At 44.9% G+C, this 22,584-nt stretch overlaps 1 protein-coding gene across 3 annotated transcripts; it reads left to right on the top strand.

Annotated features, from left to right (window-relative positions):
• The first annotated feature begins 877 nt into the window (after positions 1 to 877).
• On the top strand, positions 878 to 22,222 carry Plac9 (placenta associated 9). Of its 3 annotated transcripts, none has more exons than XM_048421006.3 (4): positions 878 to 1,096; positions 18,246 to 18,343; positions 21,633 to 21,756; positions 22,113 to 22,222. In XM_048421006.3, the coding sequence occupies exons 1-4, from the start codon at positions 1,000 to 1,002 to the stop codon at positions 22,121 to 22,123; spliced, it is 330 nt and encodes a 109-aa protein (XP_048276963.3). In that variant the 5' UTR covers positions 878 to 999; the 3' UTR covers positions 22,124 to 22,222. The 3 variants fall into 3 exon arrangements, with proteins under 3 accessions (XP_048276963.3, XP_048276964.1, XP_085543938.1); XM_048421007.3 differs by having other exon boundaries at positions 902 to 1,054; XM_085687812.1 differs by having other exon boundaries at positions 1,072 to 1,212.
• The last annotated feature ends 362 nt before the right edge of the window (positions 22,223 to 22,584 follow it).

Genomic DNA, 22,584 nt, shown 5'->3' with positions numbered 1-22,584 from the left:
TGATAACAGGTCCCTTGTGAGGTTATACTGAGGATCAGAGATGGTACGGCCGAAGAGAACACCAGGGTTTAGCTCCAGTTTATACCGTCTCTGACATAGACAGTTTAGATGTCTCTGACTCTGGCCGGGCTCTCCCTTTTATCTACAATAAACCTTCTCCTCCACCGCACCTAGGAGCAGTCATGTCCTTCCTTTTAATTTCTTTTATTTTTTTCCTCCATTCACCAAATACTACCTAGTGCATGGTTAGCATATTTGCTAACTGCTATGGCTTCAGTTCTATTTCATCTCTGGGACATCCCTTGCTTTTAAACTGCTTTGCAAGTTGTAAGTGATAAAGGTGCAAAATAACTCTCTCGATTTGTAAATTCCACCTGAGATGAGTTCACCCACTGCTGGTTTCATTGCTTACTGTGTTATTGCTGGTGAGGCCAGTCATAGGTCGATACCCCGGGTCTGAGTAGTTGTTTGGACACCTTGTAGCATCTCATTCCTTTACTCTTTAGTCTCTTTAGTAAGGAGTTAAATGGTCTTTATCAGTGAGTTTCTGTGGACAGCAGCGCTAGGTCTTCAGTTTCCTCTGTCCAATACCATGAGCCTTCATTTTCTGGTTCAGAGATAGTGCTTCAGATCCTGCGTGATCCTGGGAGGGATACAGAGAAAAATCCTCATTTCTGGCCTCAGTCTGGTTGTCTGTGGAATAGGTTTATAAAGAATAGTGGCCCCAGAAGCAGCCTCCTCCCCCACTTCTCTGTGGGGGTCCAAGGCTGGAGGTGGGATCAGGGGCTGGAAGATCTGCTCCGGAGGAGAGGTAGCCTTGGGATGGGATCCCGGGCTGGGCCTTCTCGGTGGGGCTTCTGGAGGGGGCGGATTCTCTGGAGCCAGAAACCCGGAGCCGCCCAGGAATTTTGGCTGGGACTGCATTTCCTTGGGTCGGGCGGGCGTGATCCCGGGGAGGCGGCTACGGACACACAGGCTGTGCTCGGTTGGCTCCTCGTCATGCAGCCGCTACTCTGCGCCCTGGCCGGGCTCGCTCTGCTCGGCGTCGAGGCGGGTGAGTGGGATCAGGGACCCAGGGACACCCCCGGACGGCGAGGTAGGAATGAGAGAGGAACCGGAGACAGAGATACCGGGAGAAGGGAAGGGAAGGAAAGGCGATGGTGACAGAAAATAGAAACACTGTACAGAAGAGGGAAGAGATCGAGGAGAGAGGTGAGTAAGAGAGGGGGGACTGAGAGCGGAAGAGAATTTGAGAATAACGCGTCTGGACGAGGAGAGCTAGAGCAAGGAGTTTGAGAAAAACACAAACAAGAAGGAAAGAAATGGGAATGCAGGAAGAAACAGGGAAAGAAAGATTGGGGGAAATGTGACAACCGGATGCCTAGGAGAGCGCGGGCAGCCTGGGCGGAGGTCCGGTTGCAGGGTGTGGCTGCCCTCGGGCCAGAGCATCCAGGGAAGGACTGCAGAGGGCGTCTTGAAGGAAGAGGAGCCAAAAGGGTCAGTGATCCAAGTAGGGTCAGCACCACCATTGAGGAGACAAATGGAATAAAGGTACCATCTCACCTTCCAGGAGGCTGGAGGGGTCTATAGTGAGGTGAGTGGGCCATCTTCCAGTTTCCCAGAACGATCCAAGAGCTGTGGCTCATCTAGTCTAGGCAAGGAGTGAGCTTATAGTGCCAAGGCAGACCCAGCACCAAACCTCAGGCCTCTGGCTCTCTTGGTTCTTGCTCCAGTCAGGCAGAAATGCCTGGCACTAAGAGTGAAGCTCTGACTGTTTTTTCAACGCCCACACAGAGAAGGGAGGCTAACTCCCTTCCATAAGAAGTAATTCCTATGGGGCAAATAGCTTTACATTTCACAGCATGGCTTCCGGGAGTGTATGAAAGACCGTGCCCACCAGGGAACAAACACTAGTTCTCTGAGATCATCAACTCCTCTAGCCTCAGTTTCCCCATCTGTTAAGGAGTGACTGGCATTCTGTGTAACTCAGTTTGCTCACAAGGCACAAGCTCCTTTCTCCTTCCCTCTCTTAGATTCTCCTGTCAGCTCTGCATGGGTGGCAAAAGTGGGGAACAGGGCTTAGCTGATGCCTCCCAGAGAAAGGAGCTGTCCCTGCTATGAATCGGTTTTCCTGCCCCTTTGAGCCACGACCGTTTTAAACATTGCTTTCCTTTCTGTTATGCATGTTCATTGCAACAGATTAAGAAGAAAGGGTAGATGTGCCAATGGAGTTTCCCAAGTTTTCACTTCTAACCTCTCAATCTTCAGACACTATCCCATTGCTTAACTTTCTAAAGATAATTTCAATACTTTCCTTGTACATACTGTGGGGTACAGTTTTTCCACGACTTTTGACTATGAAAATGATTTGGATACAAAAATAGAGTTTAAAATGACAGCACACATAAAAATGGATTACTAAATGTAATTATACTATAAGTATTAATTAAGCAACCTCACCTCTACTGTCATTCTTGGGTTATTTTAAAGGAAATTTCAAGCACTGCGTTTATTTTTTAAGTTTATGTGTTTGACAAATTTCATGCATGTGATGAATTTTGTCGTTCTCACACCCCTCCCCCAATCTGTTCCCCTCACTGAAACTTTCTTCTGAGCAAGTCCCTCCACCACTTGCGTATTTTCTTTTTTATGAGCTTAGTTCCTTTTTAAAAAATATTTACTTTTATATGTGTGCATTCTAAGATTATGCACGTGCACCACATCTGTGTGCAAGCCTGTGGAACTCAGAAGAGGGCACTGGATCCCCGGGAACTCGAGTTACAGATGAATGTGAGCCACCATATGGGTGCTGGGGAATGAACTCAGGTACTCTGCAAGAACAGTAAGCACTAGTTAGTTAGATAGATAGATAGATAGACAGACAGACAGACAGATAGATAGTTTTCAAGACAGGCTTTCTCTGGCTATCCTGGCACTTGTTCTGTAGACCAGACTGGCCTAGAACTCACAGAAATCCACCTGCCTCTGACCTCCACCACCACCAGGCCAACAGTAAGTACTCTTTATTTGCTGTTTTGTTTATGTTTTCTTCCCCCTGTCTGCATAGTCAGCCTTCCCCCTGCACTGAACCACAGCAAGGGTGGAACCTTCTGACAGGGTTTTTTTACTATTATTATTATTGAGCTATACATTTTTCCCACTCCCCTTCCTTCCTCCCCTCTCCCCTTCCACCTCCCCTCCCCCACTCCCAATTTACTCAGGAGATCTTGTCTTTTTCTTCTTCCTAGGTGGATTCATGTATGTCTCTCTTCGGGTCCTCTTTGTTGTCTAGGTTCTCTGGAGTTGTGGACTATAGGCTGGTTAGTCTTTGCTTTATGTCTAATATCTGCTTTATGAGTGAATACATACTGTATTTTTCTTTCTGAGTCTGGGTTAACTCACTCAGTATGGTTTTTTTTTCTCTCATTTTGTCTATTTGCCTACAAGTTTCAAGATGTCATTATTTTTTAATTGCTGAGTAGTACTCCATTGTGCAAATGTACCACATTTTCCTTATCCATTCTTCGGTTGAGGGGCATCTAGGTTATTTCCAGGTTCTGGCTATTACAAATAATGTTGCTATGAACATAGTTGAGCACATGTCCTTGCGGCATGATTGAGCATCGTTTGGGCATATACCCAAAAGTGATATTGTTGGGTCTTGAGGTAGATTGATTACTAGTTTTCTGAGAAACCCTCATACTGATTTCCAAAGTGGCTGTGCAAGTATGAACTCCCACCAGCAGTGGAGGAGTGTTCCCCTTACTTCACATCCTCTCCAGCATAAGTTGTCATCAGTGTTTTTGATCTTACCCATTCTGATAGGTGTAAGATAGTATCTCAGAGTTGTTTTTGATTTGCCTTTTTCTGATGTCTAAAGAAATAGAGTATTTCCTTAAGTGTCTTTCAGTCATTTGAGATTCCTCTGTTGAAAGTTCTCTGTTTAGGTCTGTACCCCAATTTTTTTATTGGATTATTTGTTCTATTGATATCTATCTGGTTTCTTGAGTTCTTTGTATATTTTAGAGACCAGTCCTCTGTCAGATGTGGGATTGGTGAAGATCTTTTCCCATTCTGTAGGCTTTTGTTTTGTCTTATGCTTTACAGAAGCGTCTCAGTTTCAGGAGGTCCCATTTTTATTAATTGCTTCTCTCAGTGTCTGTACTACTGGAGTTCTATTTAGAAAGAAGTCTCCTGTGTCAATGCATTCAAGGCTACTTCCCACTTTCTCTTCTATGAGGTTCAATGTGGTTGGTTTTATGTTGAGATCGTTGATACATTTGAACTTGAATTCTCTGCATGGCTATAGATATGGATCTATTTGCATTCTTCTACATGTTGACATCCAGTTATTCCAGCACCATTTATCAAAGATGCTTTCTTTTTCCCATTGTATAGTTTTAGCTTCTTTGTCAAAAATCAGGTGTTCATAGGTGTGTGGATTAATTTCAGGGTCCTCGATTCAATTTTATTGGTCTACCTGTCTGTTTTTGTGACAATTCCAAGCTGGTTTTTACTATTTTTTATCTTATTTATTTATTTATTTATTTATTTTGAGGCAGGTTTTCTCTGTAGCTTTGGAGCCTGTCCTGGAACTTGCTATTCTAGACCAGACTGTCCCCGAACTCTCAGAGATCCACTTGCCTCTGTCTCTCAAGTGTTGAGATTAAAGGCATGCACCTCTCAGCTCATCCTGCTGGCTTTTTTACTATAGCTCTATAGTAGAGCTTGAAGTCATGGGTGGTGATGCTTCTGCAAGTTCCTTCATTGTACAGGACTGTTTTGGCTATTCTGTTTCTTTTTGTTTGTTTCTCCATATGAATGAAGTTGAATATTATTCTTTCAAGGTCTGTGAAGAATTGTGCTGGGATTTTGATAGGGGTTGCATTGAATCTGTAGATTGCTTTTGGTAAGATTGCCATTCTTACTATGTTGATCCTACCTATCCAAGAGTGTGGAAGATCTTTTCATTTTCTGATATCTTCCCCAATTTCTTTAAAGACTTTATTTATTTATTTATTATGTATACAGTATCCTGTCTGCGTGTATGCCTGCAGGCCAGAAGAGGGCACCAGACCTCATTACAAGATGGTTGTGAGCCACCATGTGGTTGCCAGAAATTGAACTCAGGACTTTTGGAAGAGCAGGCAATGCTCTTAACCACCGAGCCATCATCTCTCCAGCCCCCTTTTCCTCCATTTCTTTAAGGAAATTTCTCATTTCATCTTTAAGAATTTCGAACATTCTCTTGAAGTTATGTTTTAGGTCTTTTTCTTCTGGTTCATCCATATTTGGTTGTTCAGGTCTTGCTGTTGTAGGGTCTTTTGGTTATACTGGTGTTGTGTTGCTCTTCATGGTGTAGCATGTGATCTTACCTTTTCTATTCATCTTTTCCTCTAATAGGTGTGGTTGGGGCTGTCTGAGATTCTGTTGAACAATCTTCTAGGTGCCAGTGAATCCAAAGCTCAGATGGTTGTTCCTCGTGGTACAGTCAGTGTCACAGTTCTAGTTACCCTGTTGGTTACTCCTGTTCCTGGAGATAGCTCAGTGTTTCTGTGCTTTGGTCTGCTCCCTTAGAGTTTGCTGTCTCAGGTCTACTTTGGCCTAGGTTGCTGACTTTGATCTGTTTCTGTAAATCCTGGTCTGGATCCCCTCCTTCAAAAGTCCCCGGCTTGGAGTTGGACCTGTTCTGGTGGAGATCACTGACTCTGGATCTGGTCACAGCTCAAACCTGATCTGCCAGTGTTCTGGGACTGGGTTGGCTCCCAGGACTGGATTTGCTCCTGGCTTCTGCTCCTGGTGGAGCTTGTTTCCTCAGGCCATCTCTGTCCTAGGTGGCTAGTTCAGTTCCACTCCTGTGGAATTTGTTGCCCAAGGTGGAGGCCCTTGACTCAGGGCAACTTTGACCTAGGTTACTGGCTTTGACCTGTATCTGTAAATCCTGGTCTGGATTCCATCCTGCAGAAGTCCCTGAGTGGAAGTTGGACCTGGAAAGGTTTCTGGTTCCTGTCTACTGCCTCGGAGGCCGCAGGCTCAGGTGCACCCAGACCCACAGAGGACCTGCTTACTTCCTCAGAGGTCCCAGACTCATGCTCGAACCTGCAGAGGTTCCAGGTTCCTGCCTATTCCCTTTGATGTCCCAGACCAGTGCCCCAACTCACCACATCTTTATTATTTTAATTGGATGCCTTTGATTCCTGCTAAAGATAGACTTTTTTCCTTGAAAGGCATTTATAATTCTTGTAAACTATTTAGGACTTTCTCAACTGTCTTGTTGGGATTTTCTCATATTATTCTGTTTACATATTGAGGGAAGTAAAATGGTTTGTGTTATTTTAAAGATCTTTAATTAAGTATTTGTTTATTATTGTACCTGTGGGGTTGCAAGCCACAGTGCAAGTGAGGAAGTCAGAGGACAACTTTGTGGAGTTGGTTCTTTATGAGGGTTCTGAAGATAGAATTCAGGTCTCCAGGCTTGTGCTGTTGTATAAGTCTTGTTACCAGCTCCCTTTATGGAGACCTTTTCAGAGGCCAACTTCAGCTCAGTTCCTGTTAGCACACTGTCCACTGTCACAAGAATTCTCAGTGTCTTTCTTCTATTTATTTAACTAAATTTTTCTTTTTCTTCTCTCTCTGTCTCTCTGTCTCTCTGTCTCTCTCTCTCTCCCCCCCCCCCTTGAAACAGGGTTCCTGTGTAGCCTAGGAACCTGTCCTGGAACTTGCTCTGTAGACCAGGCTGGTCTCAACCTCACAGAGATCCACCTGTTTCTGACTCCCGAGTGCTGGGATTAAAGGCGTGTGACACCACTGCCTGGATCTTTTATTTTTTATAATTAAAAATATTATATGTATGTATATATATACATATAATATATATACATACACACACATATATATTACGTGTGTGTGTGTGTGTGTGTGTGCACCTGTGTGAGTTTATGTGGACCATGTACAGGCAAGTGTCCTCAGACATATGTCAGGACATAGTATCTCCTAGAACTGGAGTTTCAGGCCATTGCTGGGTCCTACAGAAGGGCAATAAATTGCTGATTTATTCATTTTTTATGTTTATGATAAATTTATACCTGTGTCTCTTCTTTTATTTTTTACATTTTATTTGATGAATACGGGTGTTTTGCCTGAATGCATGTCTGTGCACACCAGTGTCTGGTACCCACAGAGGCTAGAAGAGGATGCTCTAGAGCTGGAGTCGCAGATAGTTGGGAGCCACCATGTGGGTGCTAGGTATTGAACCCAGGTCCTCTGAAAGAAAAGTCAGTGCTCTTAACTGCTGAGCCATCTCTTCAGTACCCAGTATCTCCTCTTGTAAGCAAGTATAACCACCCACACCTTTGGATCATAGCATTTCTTACTACCAAAAAAAAAAAAGAGACGGTGGGACCAAGCAAACATGGGAGAGCAGAAACAGAAGGCCATCCTGTGCCTCATACCTTTGCAGGCTCCCCCATTTTACAGATGGTGTAAGAAAACATGACCCTCACTTCATAATAAGAGTGCTGGGCAGGGAAGGCTGAAGTGTAACTCAGTTGGTAGAGTGCTTGCCTAACATCCATAAAACCCCAGGTTCAATCCCCAGCACCCATGCAGCAGGTGACAACACCTGTAACTCCAGTTCCAGGGGATTTGATACCTTCTTCTCACCTCCAAGGGCACCAGGAATGCATGTGATGCACAGACTAACACACAAGCAAAGCACCCATACACATTACAAATAAATAATTTTAAAAAAAGAGCACTGGGGACTCAGAGTAGCGACATCAAGGTCAGTTATTTTTTGACCTTGCAAAGGTGTCAGCCAACAGAAAAGATTAAAAATAGCTGGCCCACCAGTTTGGCACAAAACTGTGTATTTTATATTCCTAATCACATTTCCCTGCCCCATGAATTCCTCATCAGCTAAGTTCTTTAGGGAAGTACGGTCTTCCTGGTGTCTAGTATCACTACCTCTCCAGATTTCCCAATCTATTTGTTCAGGATTCAAAGCCTTATCTGATGTTCAAAGATAAACCTGAAATTCAAGATGCCAGTCCTTTCTGACACAGGGGCTCAGACACATAGCCTAACTTTTCAAGTCTAAGATAAACTAAAAAGCTCCCAAGAAGCAGGCACTAGCTGTGAGCTAAGGGAGACAAGGATCTGTGCGTGTGTGTGTGTGTGTGTGTGTGTGTGTGTGTGTGTGTGTGTGTGTGCGTGCGTGCATGGATGCCTGTGAGCATGGAGACTAAGACAGGGAGATAGAGAGAGACTCACTATGCAGCCCTGGCTTATCTGGAACCCACTTGTAGACTAGGCTGGCCTTGAACTCATAGAGATCAGCATGCCTCTGCCTCTTGAGTGCTGGAATTGAAGGTGTATGCTACCATCACCGAATTCTAAATGTTCTGTAAATTAAACATAATTATTTATTTCTTACAAGGGGAGATGGTGGGGAGCCCCAGTATAGAACTTCCTTTTCACAGTCACACCACCAACAGGGACAGACAGTGCCAGGTGGTTGGATTCCAATCCCGTCACCACCACCTTTCCACCATGCAATCTTTTGTATATCACTTAAACTTTTGATTCTGTAAAGTAATAATAATAATAATAATTTGGGGTTTTGTTTTGTTTTTAAGACAAATACTTGCTGTATAGCCCAGGCTGGCCTCACACTTGCAATTCTCCTGCCTCAGACTCTCAGGTGTTGGGATTATAGGAACACCCTAAACTCCATGTAGAAAAACAAAACAAAACAAAAAGATTTTTTTTTTAAGGTGGAGGAGTATATATAATCCAGCACATGGAAGGCGGAGGTGCCAGAGGATTAAGAAGCAAAAGACAAGGAGTGACTTTATTTAATACCAAATGGTCAGCCCTGACAACATACATAAAAGTAACATTATATAGACTGAGCAGGTTACATTTAGGAATATATAGTATATGCATATATGCATATAATAAAAATTAATGGAAAAAGGCCATGAATTTGAAATAGAGCAAAGAGGAGTATATGAGAGGGTTTGGAGAAAGTAAAGAAGAGGGGAAACGTTGTAATTATATTATAACCTGAAAACTAAAAGAGGAAAAAAACTAGAATTAAATACCATATCCATATATACATTCAGCAAAAAGCTTGGCATGATAAAGGACCATAAAGCAATAGTAACTTAGAAGGCAGAGTATGGTTATGTCCACTCTAAGAACAGCAAAAGCCAGGAGGGAGATAGAGCACACCTCTCCCTAAACAACAACAAAACAAAAGTGTCTTGAAATCTGGCTCTCTCTTAAAGGGCTTAGGGATCCTTGGCCTTTATCAGCCAGAGTAGTTCCGTGCAGAGTTCTTCATACAATCCTTTTAAAATATCATTCTATTTTTTAAAAAAAGAATCATAATTCGCCGATGGTTTTGAACGCATCACAAATATTTATACAAGTACTGGATGTGGTAAAGTTTATTATCCTATTATACTGAATGTGGTCAAATATCATTAACCCCAAGTGGCCAGTGTTGCTGGTAAAAGTAGAATATGGCTTTGATGGTAAGTGCAGATACTTTCTCACTGCGTGAGTCCTGAGTGCCAAGGAAGGGCCGTGACTGGGTGGGGCCATATAGAAGACAAAGCCGGTGGCCAAGCCTCTTTAGTTAGTTCAGCCAGTCCAGCACCCCTCCTGGTCTCTGGGTTCCCCTCATCACACGGCGCTGCTTCACCCATGGTCACCATCCAGGGTACAAACAAGGCTTTAATCAGAGCCAGGCTAAAGGAAACAACCCTATACCCTAGGAAATCCATTTCCAACTAGCAGAGTAGGGAGGGCAGAGGAGGGAGGAAGAGAGCACCCAAGGCCCAAGGAGGAAGGGACCTTGGTTCAAGGTCCAGTGAGTTAACATCACGGTGCTCTGGCCTTTCTGCCCATAGTAGATGAACTTCTTGACAGTCAGTCAGAGAGAGAGAGGGAGAGAGAGAGAGAGAGAGAGAGAGAGAGAGAGAGAGAGAGAGAGAGAGGGAGGGAGGGAGGCAGAGAGAGAGAGAGGGGAGAGAGAGAGAGAGAGCGCGCGCACCCTATTTTTGACTTGCCTAACTTTTTTTCCACCCCCTCCCCCCTGCTTACTGAACCTAACTTGGTCCTCTGAGGCCTCAGGCAAATTCTGAAAGATTGACAAACTCCAGTCTATTTTTGGGACACAGAGCCTCAGTCCAACCCCACCCAGCATGGTAGAGGAGACGGCAGAGGCCAGAAAGTTAATGGCTGAGGGTGTAGGCTGAGAAGGATCTATACTGAGAGCTATACTGAGGTCCTCTTCGGGGAGGGAGCTCTTTGTGCAGGACAGTTTTTAGGGTTGTGCTCCAAGTTTTCTGTCAGACTAGTCTCCAGGAGGCCTGGATGAGCTCAGAGCACAGCTCCATCCAGATGTGAGGGATTAGTGCAGAGGAGAGCGACCTCACCCCAGCCTCTTCCCCTGAGGGATTCTGAAGCCAAGTTAGACCTCATCGCAGCTCTGGAGAATAGTGTCTGAGGCCAGTAGAGAGAAGCAGATGCTTGCTGCTCAAGACACCCACAGGCACAGCCCTCACTGGGTAAAGGATCTCAGCAAGTGCAAGTAACCTGGCTGGAGGCCCCAAGCAGCGCATACAGAGACAGTATCTATGCAGACTCCCACCAGAACAGCCTCATCTTCCCAGAACAGCCCACACTGGAGTAAGAAGAGCCCTCCCTGTCTTTTCTAACTAACTCTCTCCAGGCTGAACCCCTGGCTTCAGCTCAAACAAAATGTGGAGTCCCTTCACTAAGGCTAGTCTGGACCTTCTCCTGTCTCTCAAAGGACTTCTCAGATCATGGAGCACAGCCTTCCAGAAGGGAGGTCTGGACTAAGGATCTCTTCCTTGTCCCCACCATTGTGTATCTGTCCACTCAGCCCATCATGGCTTCTGCTTTTAGCTAACAATCCCACCAAGCAACTGAATTATAGTATAAGAACCTCAAGGGGCAGGGACCATGGCTCAGCAGCTAAGAGTGTGTATCACTCGTCTGGAAGACCTTAGTACAGTCCCCAGCACCCATATTAGGTGATTGACAACTGCCTGTAACTTCAGCTCCAGAGGATCTGATGCCAGCTTCTAGCTTCTGTGGGTACTTGAACTCACATGCACATACCCAGCACACAGACGCAGTCACGTATATGTAATTTAAGTGTCTGGGTAGGAGGGATGGTTCGACAGTTAAAAGCACTTTCTGCTCTTACAGATAACCTGAGTTCAATTTCTAGCTCCCACAAGGAGGCCCACAACTGTCTTGTCTGAAACCCCAGGACCAGAGGATCTGATGCCCTGTTCTGACCTTCTCAGACACTGCATGCATATACTGCACTTACGTACATCCAGGCAAAACACTCACATAAAATAAAAATGAATTAAATAAACAAATAAAGCTATATACATAAAAGTAGAGGGATAGCCGAATGTACTCCCAGGACCTTTGCTGTGAATGCCTCTTCATGCTTCTTGCTGTCCCTCCACCAGGCCTGGGTGATTTTGAAGTAAGTCTAAGGCTAACATTTTAGCAGGGAATATTCTAATATGGGTCTTTCAAAGACCCATTTCTTTAAAAAAAATTATTTATTATGTGTAATATGCCAGAAGAGGGCACCAGATCTCATTATAGACAATTGTTAGCCACTGTGTGGGCGTTGAGAATTGAACTCCAATCCTCTGGAAGAACAGCCAGTGCTCTTAACCTCTGAACCATCTCTCCAGCCCCCAAAGATATCCATTTCTACAAACGTAGCCAGCACACCACTTATCCTAGCTGCTTTCCTGTTTGGTGTAGGAGGTCCTTCTGTTTATGTGTTGCTTTTGAAGTCAGCTTGGGAGCCTGCCCTATGAAACATCACTGAGCACTATTGGCAGACAAAGAGGAAGGCTTGCCGCACAACTCAATTAACTGTGCCTTCTTTCTGCAAGGCAGTTCGATGGACTTTATTTTGCTTGTTGAATTATTCCACTTAATGCCCTCTGGCACATTTTCAGATCCAGAGCTCAAAGAAAATACCGACGAAATGATTGGACGCTCAAATGTATGACTGGTCTTTTCAAATTCTTCAGCTGCTGAGGCTGATGGGCTGTTGGGACCTCAGTTTATCTTCCCCAGTAATGTTTACCTGTAAATACCGTGCAGAGGAAGCCTGGCCTGTATTTCCCACTGCCTTGTTTCCTACCTGTTTGTCTTCCAGCTTCCTGTCAGAGGGAACCATTGTTTCAGTACGACTAGTCGGATTCCTGGCTTCTAAGTCACTCTCACCTATAGGCAGAATGCCCTTCTCTGCAGAGAAGGGAACCTTTGCAGGCAGAGGCGAGGCAAAGGAGCTGCTGGGAGTCACTGCAGGAACCCCTTCCTTCTTCAGCCAAAGGAACAGCTGATTTACTCAAGAAAGGGTTCACTGTGGTTCCAGGACCGCAGGAAACACTGCTTTGTACAGAGGCTGGAGAATGGCCTTTTAAGGCAGCAGAGGGAAGGGGTTCCCGCAGTGACCCCCAGCAGCTCCTTCCTTATTCCCCAACACCTGTTGCTATGATAAAGTCCTCTGACCAAACTCCTTTGGGGGAAGGCTGAGTCTGGCTCACTCTTCCAGAGGGGTGACAGCCCACTATGGTAGGGAAGGCACAGTGGGCAGTAGCGTGAGGCCTTCCCATCCTATCACATTACCAGTCCAGAAGCAGAGAGAGGGAAGAAGAAATAGATATAGTAACCTTAAAGCCCACCCCTAGTGATAAACTTTCTCCAGCAAGATTCCACCTCCTAAAGTTTCCAGAACCTTCCAAAATAGCGCCACCAGCAGGAAACCAAGTATTCAAATTCCTAAGCCTATAGGGGAGGCAGGGGGGGGGGGTCATATCACATTCAAATTACAACACTACTGCAATATTCTTTTCCCTTCTTCAAATCCGTAGCAGCACCATTGTCGTTTGAACAGGGGTTTCTAAGTTCAGGAAAAGGAGATCATGTTCTTCACAGGTTTTCTGCTAGTTAGCTTGCCATTGCTATGGGAAAATATCTGAAGCCATCTACTTAAAAGAGAGAGAAGAAAGAAAGTTTGTTTTTAGCTCATGGGCTAAAAGTTTCAGTCCATGGTCAACTGGCCCCATTGCTTTGGGCTGCTGCTGTTGAGGCAGTACATCATGGTGGGTGCAAAACCCGCCTTATCAGGCAGGAAGCAAAAAGAAAAAAAAAAGCATTAGAGAATAGGGCTCTACAATGCCCTCAGAAGGCACACCCCAATGACTTAACCTCCCCTAGGCCCCGCCTCCCAACAGTCCACATCTTCTTACAGTAGCAGATCCCTTCCCTGCTGCCTGCTCTGGATACTAAGCCTCTAAGTCACCAGAATTCTGTCAGGACAGAACTGATCAAATGACTGTTCTTCTAGAGAATCCTGACTAAGAATAAATCTATAGATATATAAGTGGATTTATTAGAATGCCTTACAGGCTGTGGTCTAGTTAGTCCAACAATATCTGGCTACCAATGGAAGGCCCATGTGGGCCTTCAGAGGACATTTAAAATCTGAATTGTAGCAACCTGCATTGCCACTGGCTCACTCACCATAGTTTCTGTCTCATCTTCCTTATTTACCTAATCCTGAATTGTTGCTGTGGGGTCCCATCTTCTTCCTGGAAACTTCAAAGATTACTGCAGGAAAAAGTATCTGCATTTTAATCAGTTAACAAAATGTTATCCATGTAATGGTAGATTATAGACTTAGGAAATGTTTATGCATTGTTTTTAATGACTGACTGACACGTATTAGCTCAGGGTGGGGCTATTGAGCATTCTCTGTGGGAGGACAGTTCATTGATATCTTCTAGTAGGCTGAAAATTTGTAGGCACTGTGAAGGCAAATTTTTTTCTATCCTTTTCTTGTAAAGATATAGTGAAGAAACAATCCTTTAAATCAATAACTATGAGAGGCCATCCCTTTGGTAACAGAGAAGGCAGAGGAATTATAGATTGTAGAGGGTCCATAGGTTGATAGCTCTAAGATCTGTCACATTTTTTTTTATTTTTAGATTTCTTTTTAACAACAAATACAGGAGAATTCCAAGGGCTGGTAGATTCTTTAATATGGTGAGCATTTAGTTGCTCTTGTACCAGCCGTTCTAAAGCCTGCAGCTTTTCTTCTGTTAGAGGCCACTGTTTAACCCATATTGGTTTCTCAGTTAACCATTTTAAAGGCAGGGCCTTTAGTACCTCAGAAGGTTTGCCAACTGTTTTGTGTTTTCATACAGCCTGAATGGCTGGTGACCTTTTGCTATAATATCTTCTAATATCTTCCCTAGAAACATAAGTTTTGGGGGCTACAGGAATGTTAATCTGGGTATTCTGTTGCTGCAATAGGTCACGACCCCACAAATTCACTACAATATTAGCTACATATGGCCTTAGCCTCCCTCTCTGTCCTTTTGGTCTTCTGCATTGGACCCATCTCATGCTTTGTTTTACTTGAGATAGGGTTCCAATTCCTAGGAACTGAACATCTACCTCTTGAAGAGGCCAATTTGGATGTGCCAAGATTTTGGGGTAATGATACTTATATCTGCATCCATGTCTAGTAAGCCTTCAATAAAAATGCCATTTATATACACTCTTAGCTTTGGTCTTTGATCACTTATATAAGTCTGCCAGAATATATGTTTCCTATGTTTTACTAGAGTGTTCGATTCATACACCACATCTACTCCATCATCCAGACCAGTATGGGTTTTTTAATAGGCACTGGATTTTTTAAAATTTTTCTGGTGAGATACGCTTTCCACAATATCTGGGAATGATTGGATCACATTCATCATGGGAGTCTGCAAGAGGTCCCCCCAAGGAGTTTCCTGATGGTGTTAGGTTGTCTTATCTGTCTTTTGTTGACCTAGATTCATTGGTCCAATATTGGCCTTGCTGCACTTCCTACATATACCTGAAGGCTGAGTCCTCCTATTTTTGCCATTTCCAGAAGAGACATTATTCCTAGGAATCCCTTGTTTACAATCCCTTTTTAGATGTCCTATTCTACCACAATTAAAACATTTGGGATTTTGATGTCTCCTCACACCACTGGAAGTTGCTTCTACCCAAGCTTTAGTACTATAGTCAAGTGTCTCAACATACATTGCATGCAAGATTCATTCATCCATTGGTGCTGATCTGACCTTTAAAGACCCAAGGATACTTTTGCATTCTAAGTTGGCATTCTCAAAAACCAGATTTAATTAGTACACATCTAGTTTCTGGGTCTGTTACCCCTATTTGTACAGCCTTAGTTAATCTTTGGAAAACATCACTAAAGGGTTCTCTCTGACCCTGCTTAACCCTAATATATGATCTCTTTTCTGGTTTCTGAATCCTGTCCCAAGCATTTAAAGCTGCTGTGCTACATAGAGACAAGGTGTGTTCATCATAAAGAGCTTGATCCTGAAGATCAGAGTAAAGTCCCTCACCCAGAATTTGATCTTGGGAAATCTCAAGTCCTTTTAATTTTTTCTGTTGCTCTAAAACTGAATCGAGTCTTGTGGCATTGCTTTGTGCTTAAAGCCCACATTTTGACCATTTCCCTAAGGAAGGATAAATGTATTTCATAAGATACAATTGCATGTTTAATTTCCTTTAGATAAGTTATACATATGGGCTCCCATGTATATTCTTTGACTACCTTAGGGTATTTGGTGTCAGATGCTCTTTCTGATGATATCACCAGAAAGGCAGGTAGAACTCTGGGTAAACTATCCCGGAGTTTGATATGTACTGATGAGGCTAAATTTTGTCTTTATATGTACCTTTTTTCCCTGGTCATTAAATTCAATAAATTCCTCAATCTTTTCAAATCTTTTTAGCAGCGCCTTTTGTAGAGTTTGGATCACCTGTCCAGTGTTCTGTTTTAATGCCCTCATTGAGGATTCCAAGGTGTGAAGTCTGTCCAGTGAAGATAATGCCTCATCCTTGAACATAACTTTTATAGTATGCATATTATCTTCCTGGAGAGACATTCTATCAGTCAGTCTATCATAACCCTTCAACAGAGTCTGATTAATACATTCAACAGTACGAATTCTCTCAGACAATATCCCAGTACCCTGGGTTTTATTTGTCAAATTGTTTGTATCCTTCTCCAGAGTGTTTGAATGTCCCTTTTAGTTGGACACTAACACTATCAGTCTGTAAAGAATGTATCATTTCTTTTTTTAAAAAAGATTTATTTATTTATTATGTATACAGTGTTCTGCCTGCACGTATACCTGCAGGCCAAAAGAGGGCACCAGGTTTCATTACAAATGGTTGTGAGCCATCATCTGGTTGCTGGGAATTGAACTCAGGACCTCTGGAAGAGCAGTCAGCGCTCTTAACCTCTGAGCCATCTCTCCAGCCCCAACTGTATCATTTCTAAAAGCACCTCAATCTTGGCCCTGTTATCAAACCATGTTTTTAAGGAGAAAATATGAAGGACAAAGCTAATCCCCAGAATCAAATAGAGGGATGTAGGAGGAAAATCGTATAAACCTTGTGTCATACATGGTATAAGTAAAAAGGCTATTGAACTCCTGTATTGCTAAATTGTTCGTAATCTTTCCTTTTTAAATTATAAATTTGTAATTTATACTTTAAATTATAAATCTTACCTGTGGTTGAGTTTGAGCTGGAGTAGATGCAATAACCATTACCTGCCAGTAGGTGTCGCGGCGCACTTGAAGCCACTTGGGCGGCTTGAATCTGAATTTTAGCATTAAATGCTGAAAGCTATGCTCAGATTAAAAGCAGTTATTAAGTGTAAATCACGGAAGTCCCTGACTGGTCCGCAGCCACATGAGCACAAAGAGAGCAAGAAAGCAGGGAAGCCCGTGTCCCATGCTGGACTCAGAAGCCAGCTGTGCAGTCACGGGGGAGTCAAGGCTCTCTGAGCTGTTTAGTGAGAAAATACGAAGAACCACGGCTAATGACTACTTAGGGTTGCTGCGTGGGAATTCTATACCCAAACTAACGGCGTGGAGCCTGACATCGGCTGACTAGAGCCTCTGGAGACCTGAGCCCCACAAATCGGGGCGCCATTGTAATAGTTAGCTCAATTTGAGAAATAACCAGGCTAACTAAAAGATAAACAATTATATTTTTATTTATTATAAGGGGGAAACTCAAGAAACAGGAACAAGAAGTCCAAGCTTAGCTGTGCCACGAGGGAACCACAGAGAGAGCACCTGGGCCATGTACCCATTTTTCTCTGGGTTCCAGAAAATCACACCCTAACTTGGTCCCACCTCTTGAAGACAACTGGCTAACAAAGCTTCCCCATCAGAGGTACATAGGCAGAAGTGTGCCAGGATATATGTTTGCCCCCAACTTGACGAAGGCAGAATTGTAGGCTCTGCCTTTATAAGCACTTAACCTAATTTGGCACCATACTCAGGGAATACCTGGTAGGGACCTGGCCAGTATTTAATAAAGCTTACTTCAAATTTGTCTCAAAAATTGTGGTAGTGGTCTCATTCTAGTCAGGTGGGATAAACAGCCATCACAGTAGGTTAGACCTCTGATCCTCGCTCACTAGCACTGTGGCTTTGGGCATGACCTCTCACCCCTCTGTGCATTCATTTCCTGGAGTACAAAATGAGGCTGCTACAGATCGACAGGACCTCCTCAGCATGCCACATGGTGTACAGCAGCTCAGACTGACTGGTTCCCAGTGCCGAGGCCGCTCAGCCTCCTCCCTGGATTCTACCTGATACTGTCTGGCTTATTACTTCAAACATGGATTTCTGTCATCTCTGCCTTCCTCTAAAGTTGCATCCCTCCACATTCTCTAGATCTGAAATTCAAAGCACTCCCTCCAAATATCCATGGAAGCTCATGGAGGCCTTGGGTCCATGGGCTTGGTTTTGATCCCAAGACCCTGTGCTGGTCGAATCTCCCACCCATCTGGTTCTTTCCAGGCATTCCAGTTCCCTGGGTGGTTTGTCCAAGGAAGATTTACATCTCTCCATGTCTTTGCAAGCAGCCAAACCTTCCCTGTCTTGACTTTACCCAGTCTAAACACCGCCTACTTGATGGCGCCCTCCTGGTTCTGGAGACAGTAGTTAGAGTGGTGGGTCATCTTCATCCTCCCTCTGTGTCTGATTTCAGCACCCATGTCACTCAAGGCTGGTGTTGGACAGGACTCTAGTACCACAAGGAAACCAATGGGCCCACAGTGACAAGACTTGTTTTCTCTACAGCTGTTGAGTCCCCCGGTTCCTCCAGAGAAGACCTAGCTTGGGGCCCAGGCTGTGACAGACATGTGGCTATCCAAGGCCGTTTAGACATCATGGAAGAGGTAATGAGGGCATGGGAGGAAGGGATTGTGAACTTCATGGCCATCTGCCAGGCTTTGTGCAGTGGATCGTCAGGAAACGCAGGCCAGTGCCTGTTTCTCAGCCACCAACTTACTCTCTGCTCTAACTAGGATGTTCGGCTGAGTGATGTGTTATACCCTACCTCTCAGGAAGCACTGCTTAAACCCGAACTGAGATTTTTTTTTCCAAGTCGGAGAAGGTGTAAGCTCCACCATCAAATTTTGTGGAATAGCCATGAATCATAACTTGGGGTTCATAAATTTATGTGGGGGAAGGTTTTATCTTCATTCCTGGAAGCTTTTAAATTCTTTCCTGTAGTCAGAGACATGCTCATTTGTTCCCCAGTCGTTCAGTCCAGAAATAAACACACAGAAACTATATTAATTGCAATACTGTTTGGCCAATAGTTTTAGCATATTTATAGCTAACGCTTATATCCTAAACTAACCCATCTCCATCAATCTGTGCATCACCACGAGGTTGTAGCCTATCGACCAAGTTTTGGCAGGCTTCAGCAGAAGCATCTGTCTCCTGCAGCAGCTACAAGGCTTCTCACTGATTCCACCTACTCTCTCCTCTATCTCTGCCTGGAACTCCTGCCTTACTCTATTCTGCTAAGCTGTTAGAGTCCGTGTGGCTCCAACATAGATAACTATTTTCCCTAACTGGACTGGTACGGAGGTGCAAGGAATAACCAGACACAGCTTACACCATCATCACGGAAAGGGTATCTCAGGCTTCTTCCTCCTGAAGATCTCCCCGCGTTTATTCTCCAGACAACTTTTATACCAACCCATAAACTGAGCGGGGTGGGGGGATACATTAGACCCGTCTCCTAGGTAACCAGGTGAATGACCTTTTGTCACGTCCGCATCTACCTGTCTGCTGAGTATGCTAGCTGTCACATAGGCTTGAATTAGCATCTATATAAGGCATCCTCCAAATTACAAAGAAAAGGAGCAACAACATCCTGACCTATTGTAGGCAGAGACAGCTTGTCTGCTGGTCTACGTGACCACCTCCGGTGGGCCTCTATGGCTTCAGAGCCTGGCAGCCACACCACATAGAAATATGGGCCTACTCTAAGCCACTGGCCAAAACAGCTTTATTCATTAACCAACAAAAGCAAGACATACACAGGACTTCCCATACCACTTTCCTTTCATCATGTGTGTCCCAGGGATTTAACTCACGTTGTTAGAGTTTGTGGCAGGTGCCTTGATCTGCTGAATCACATTGCCTGCCTTTTTAAAATTATTATTATTTTTTTTATTTGGTGACAATGGGTCTTACCATGTAGCCATGGCTGGTTTAGGACTCACTATTAAACCAGCCTGACCTGAAACTCTTGGCAGTCGTCCTGGCTCTGCTCTTGAGTGCTAGGACTATAGGCATGGACCCCCACACCCCGCTTCAGCGTGTCCCTATACGCCCTCGTCTTGTCAGGATGGCAGCAATCACTGGGTCTGATGGTAGACTGTTACTTAGTGAGTTAATAAGTACATATTCTAGGATATTGAAATTTTACTTTTGGGGTGGGGAGATAGCTCAGTCCGTAAAGCACCTGCCATGTAAGCATGAGGACCCAGGTTTCATCCCCAGGACCCCCCCACACACAAAAAAAAGGAGACATAGTGGCATGCCGGCACCGGAGGGAGGGGAAGAGACAGGAGGGTCTCTGGGGCTCGCTAGCCAGTCAACCTAATCTAATCATTGCCAGTAAGAGCTCCTGCCTCAAAGACCAGGTGAGGACGGTGTGATGGCTCACCAGGTGCTGGTCATCAAGTGATGCGGGGGAATTGTCTGTATTCTGTCAATCATATTTTAATAAAACGCTGATTGGCCAGGCAGGCAGTATAGGTGGGAAAACCAGACAGGAAGTAGAGGTGATGCAATGAAAACAGGAGTATCCTGGAAAGCAGGAAGCCATTCCTTCACTCCTGCGCAGATCACTGAAGAGGCAGCATGTAACTTGCCCAGCTGAGAAAGGTACGGAGCCATGTGCTAAAGTAGATAAGGATAATGGGGTAACATAAGTTATAAGAGTTAACAAGAAGCCTGACCTAATGAGCCAATCAGTTTATAACCTTATGGAGTCTTGTGTGTGATTTTCTTTGTTGCTTGCCGGCTGTTGGGGTACTGGGAGGGACAGAAACCCCAACAAGCCAGCCCTCATGTTACAATCAAGCGTGATGACCCAAGTCTGAGCCCCAGCTGTCACTCTCTTTCCCCCTTCTTTTTGGTTTTTTGAGACAGGGTTTCTCTGTGCAGCTTTGGCTGTCCTGGCACTGGCTCTTTAGACCAGGCTGGCTTCCAGTTCAGAGATCTTCCTGCCACTACTGCTTGGCCTAATCCCCAGAATTTTCAAAATTTTCAAAGTGGAGAGAGAACAGACCTCTACACACTCCCATAGTGAGTGTGCCGCTACACACACACACACACACACACACACACACACACACACACACTGCACCGCTCCTAAGACTGACATTTGGCCTTTCTGCTCCCTTACTCCCATAATGATAAAACAATTATTGGGGAGACAAACCATACTCTGTATCCCAAACTGGCCTGGAACTTGTGGTGATCCTCCTGTCTCAGTCTACTGACTTTTGACCTTACAAACATCAACAACCAAAATAATATGTAGTTTTTAACCTTTGAATGCTATTGTAATGTACTTGATATTCCGTTCTGAAGTCGGGCAGTGGTGGTGCAGGACTTTAATCCAGCACTCAGGAGGCAGAGGCAGGTGAATCTCTATGAGTTCGAGGCCAGCCTGGTCTACAGAGTGAGTTCCAGGAAAGCCAAGGCTACACAGAGAAACCCTGTTTCCAGGGGCAGTGGGGAGAACTTTTATTAGGTTGCCAGAAGGACTTGCAGCAACCCACATTCTTTTAAGCAATTCCTAGGAAAACTTTAAAATCCCAAGCCTGTCTTTAATGAAGGTGCCACGAGGGGGCGGTGTGACAAAAGGAATGTACACTATTGCTGTCAAATCCCAAACAAAGAAAAAGGTGTTCAGGAGTTCCCTTTGCGTGCCAGGGCAGGAGGATCTTTCAGAGGCTGAAGTGGGCAGCCTGTGGTGGTGTTACCAGAGGAAACCAAGCAGAGACTGGGTGAGGGCCAGGATTCCCCAGCACCCAGTTCCCTCTCCACTGCATTACGCTGGGACCTGGGGCACAGTGGAATTTCTTTAGGATATCACTAAGCTAAGCTAAAGATGGCCCAAACCCCTGTGATTGACTTTGCCCCGTCCTCTCACTCCAGACAGTGGAGAAGACAGTGGAGCACCTGGAGGCAGAAGTGACGGGTCTGCTGGGCCTGCTGGAGGAACTGGCTTCGAATCTACCCCCAGGGCCCTTCAGCCCAGAACCGGACCTGCTAGGAGGTGGTGAGTGGCTCAGAGGGCAGAGAGACACCTGCTGGGTCTGTCACCTAGGGCCACTGGCAGCTCCATCACACTGGTGGAGCCAGAACTCAGGGCATGCTATGCACCCCCAGGGACAGAATGGGTATCACATCATCAGTCTTCGAGTATTCTGGTCTGTGCTTCTCTGTCTATTCTCACCCTGGGCCCTGGCATCCTATTGATGCTCTGGGCAGCCCCCAGATCCTTTTTGAGTCCTGTGTTTTGGTACTGCTATCCCAAGGGACTGGGAAGCTGGAGGGAGGAAGTTGTTGGGCACAGCAAGAATACCCCTTCAGCATCCCTCTGCTGCTCACTCAGGGCACCCCCTTTTCTTGCAGATCACTTCTGACCATCAGAGGTATTGGAACCTGGCAACTGAAGAACCAAGTTAGGCTTCTTGCCTTCCTGCCCCACCTCTGTGTGAAATAAATGCTACTGCTCGGGCCCACGATTGCTAACAATGACCTCTGTAACCATAGTGCCAACTCCTTCTGTCATACACCCTGAACCCCACATGTTCTGGCCCACAGACCTGGTAACCTGGCCATCTTTATAGGGACAGACCGCAGAAATTGACTCACACCAAGTGAGGCACCTGAGGCCCGGGATGGTACAGGATACAGAAGGCCCTTTATGCAGCATTGTTATTCAAACTGTGGCCACAAAACATCAGTAGAGCCACCCAGAAATACATGGTCATCTGGGTCCCATCCAGCCATCCCCAACATCAGAATCTCTGTGATCCCCCAGTCTGCCCTCCTGGTGGTGACTGGCTGTGTGCCTATTAAGAATCCTGTTCCCTGACTGGGA

Source organism: Myodes glareolus, chromosome 5, assembly GCF_982192425.1.
Source record: "Myodes glareolus chromosome 5, mMyoGla1.1, whole genome shotgun sequence".
Taxonomy (NCBI): Eukaryota; Metazoa; Chordata; class Mammalia; order Rodentia; family Cricetidae; genus Myodes; species Myodes glareolus.
The sequence above is the reverse complement of the archived record's forward strand: the minus strand, read 5'-3'. Positions and strand labels throughout refer to the sequence as shown.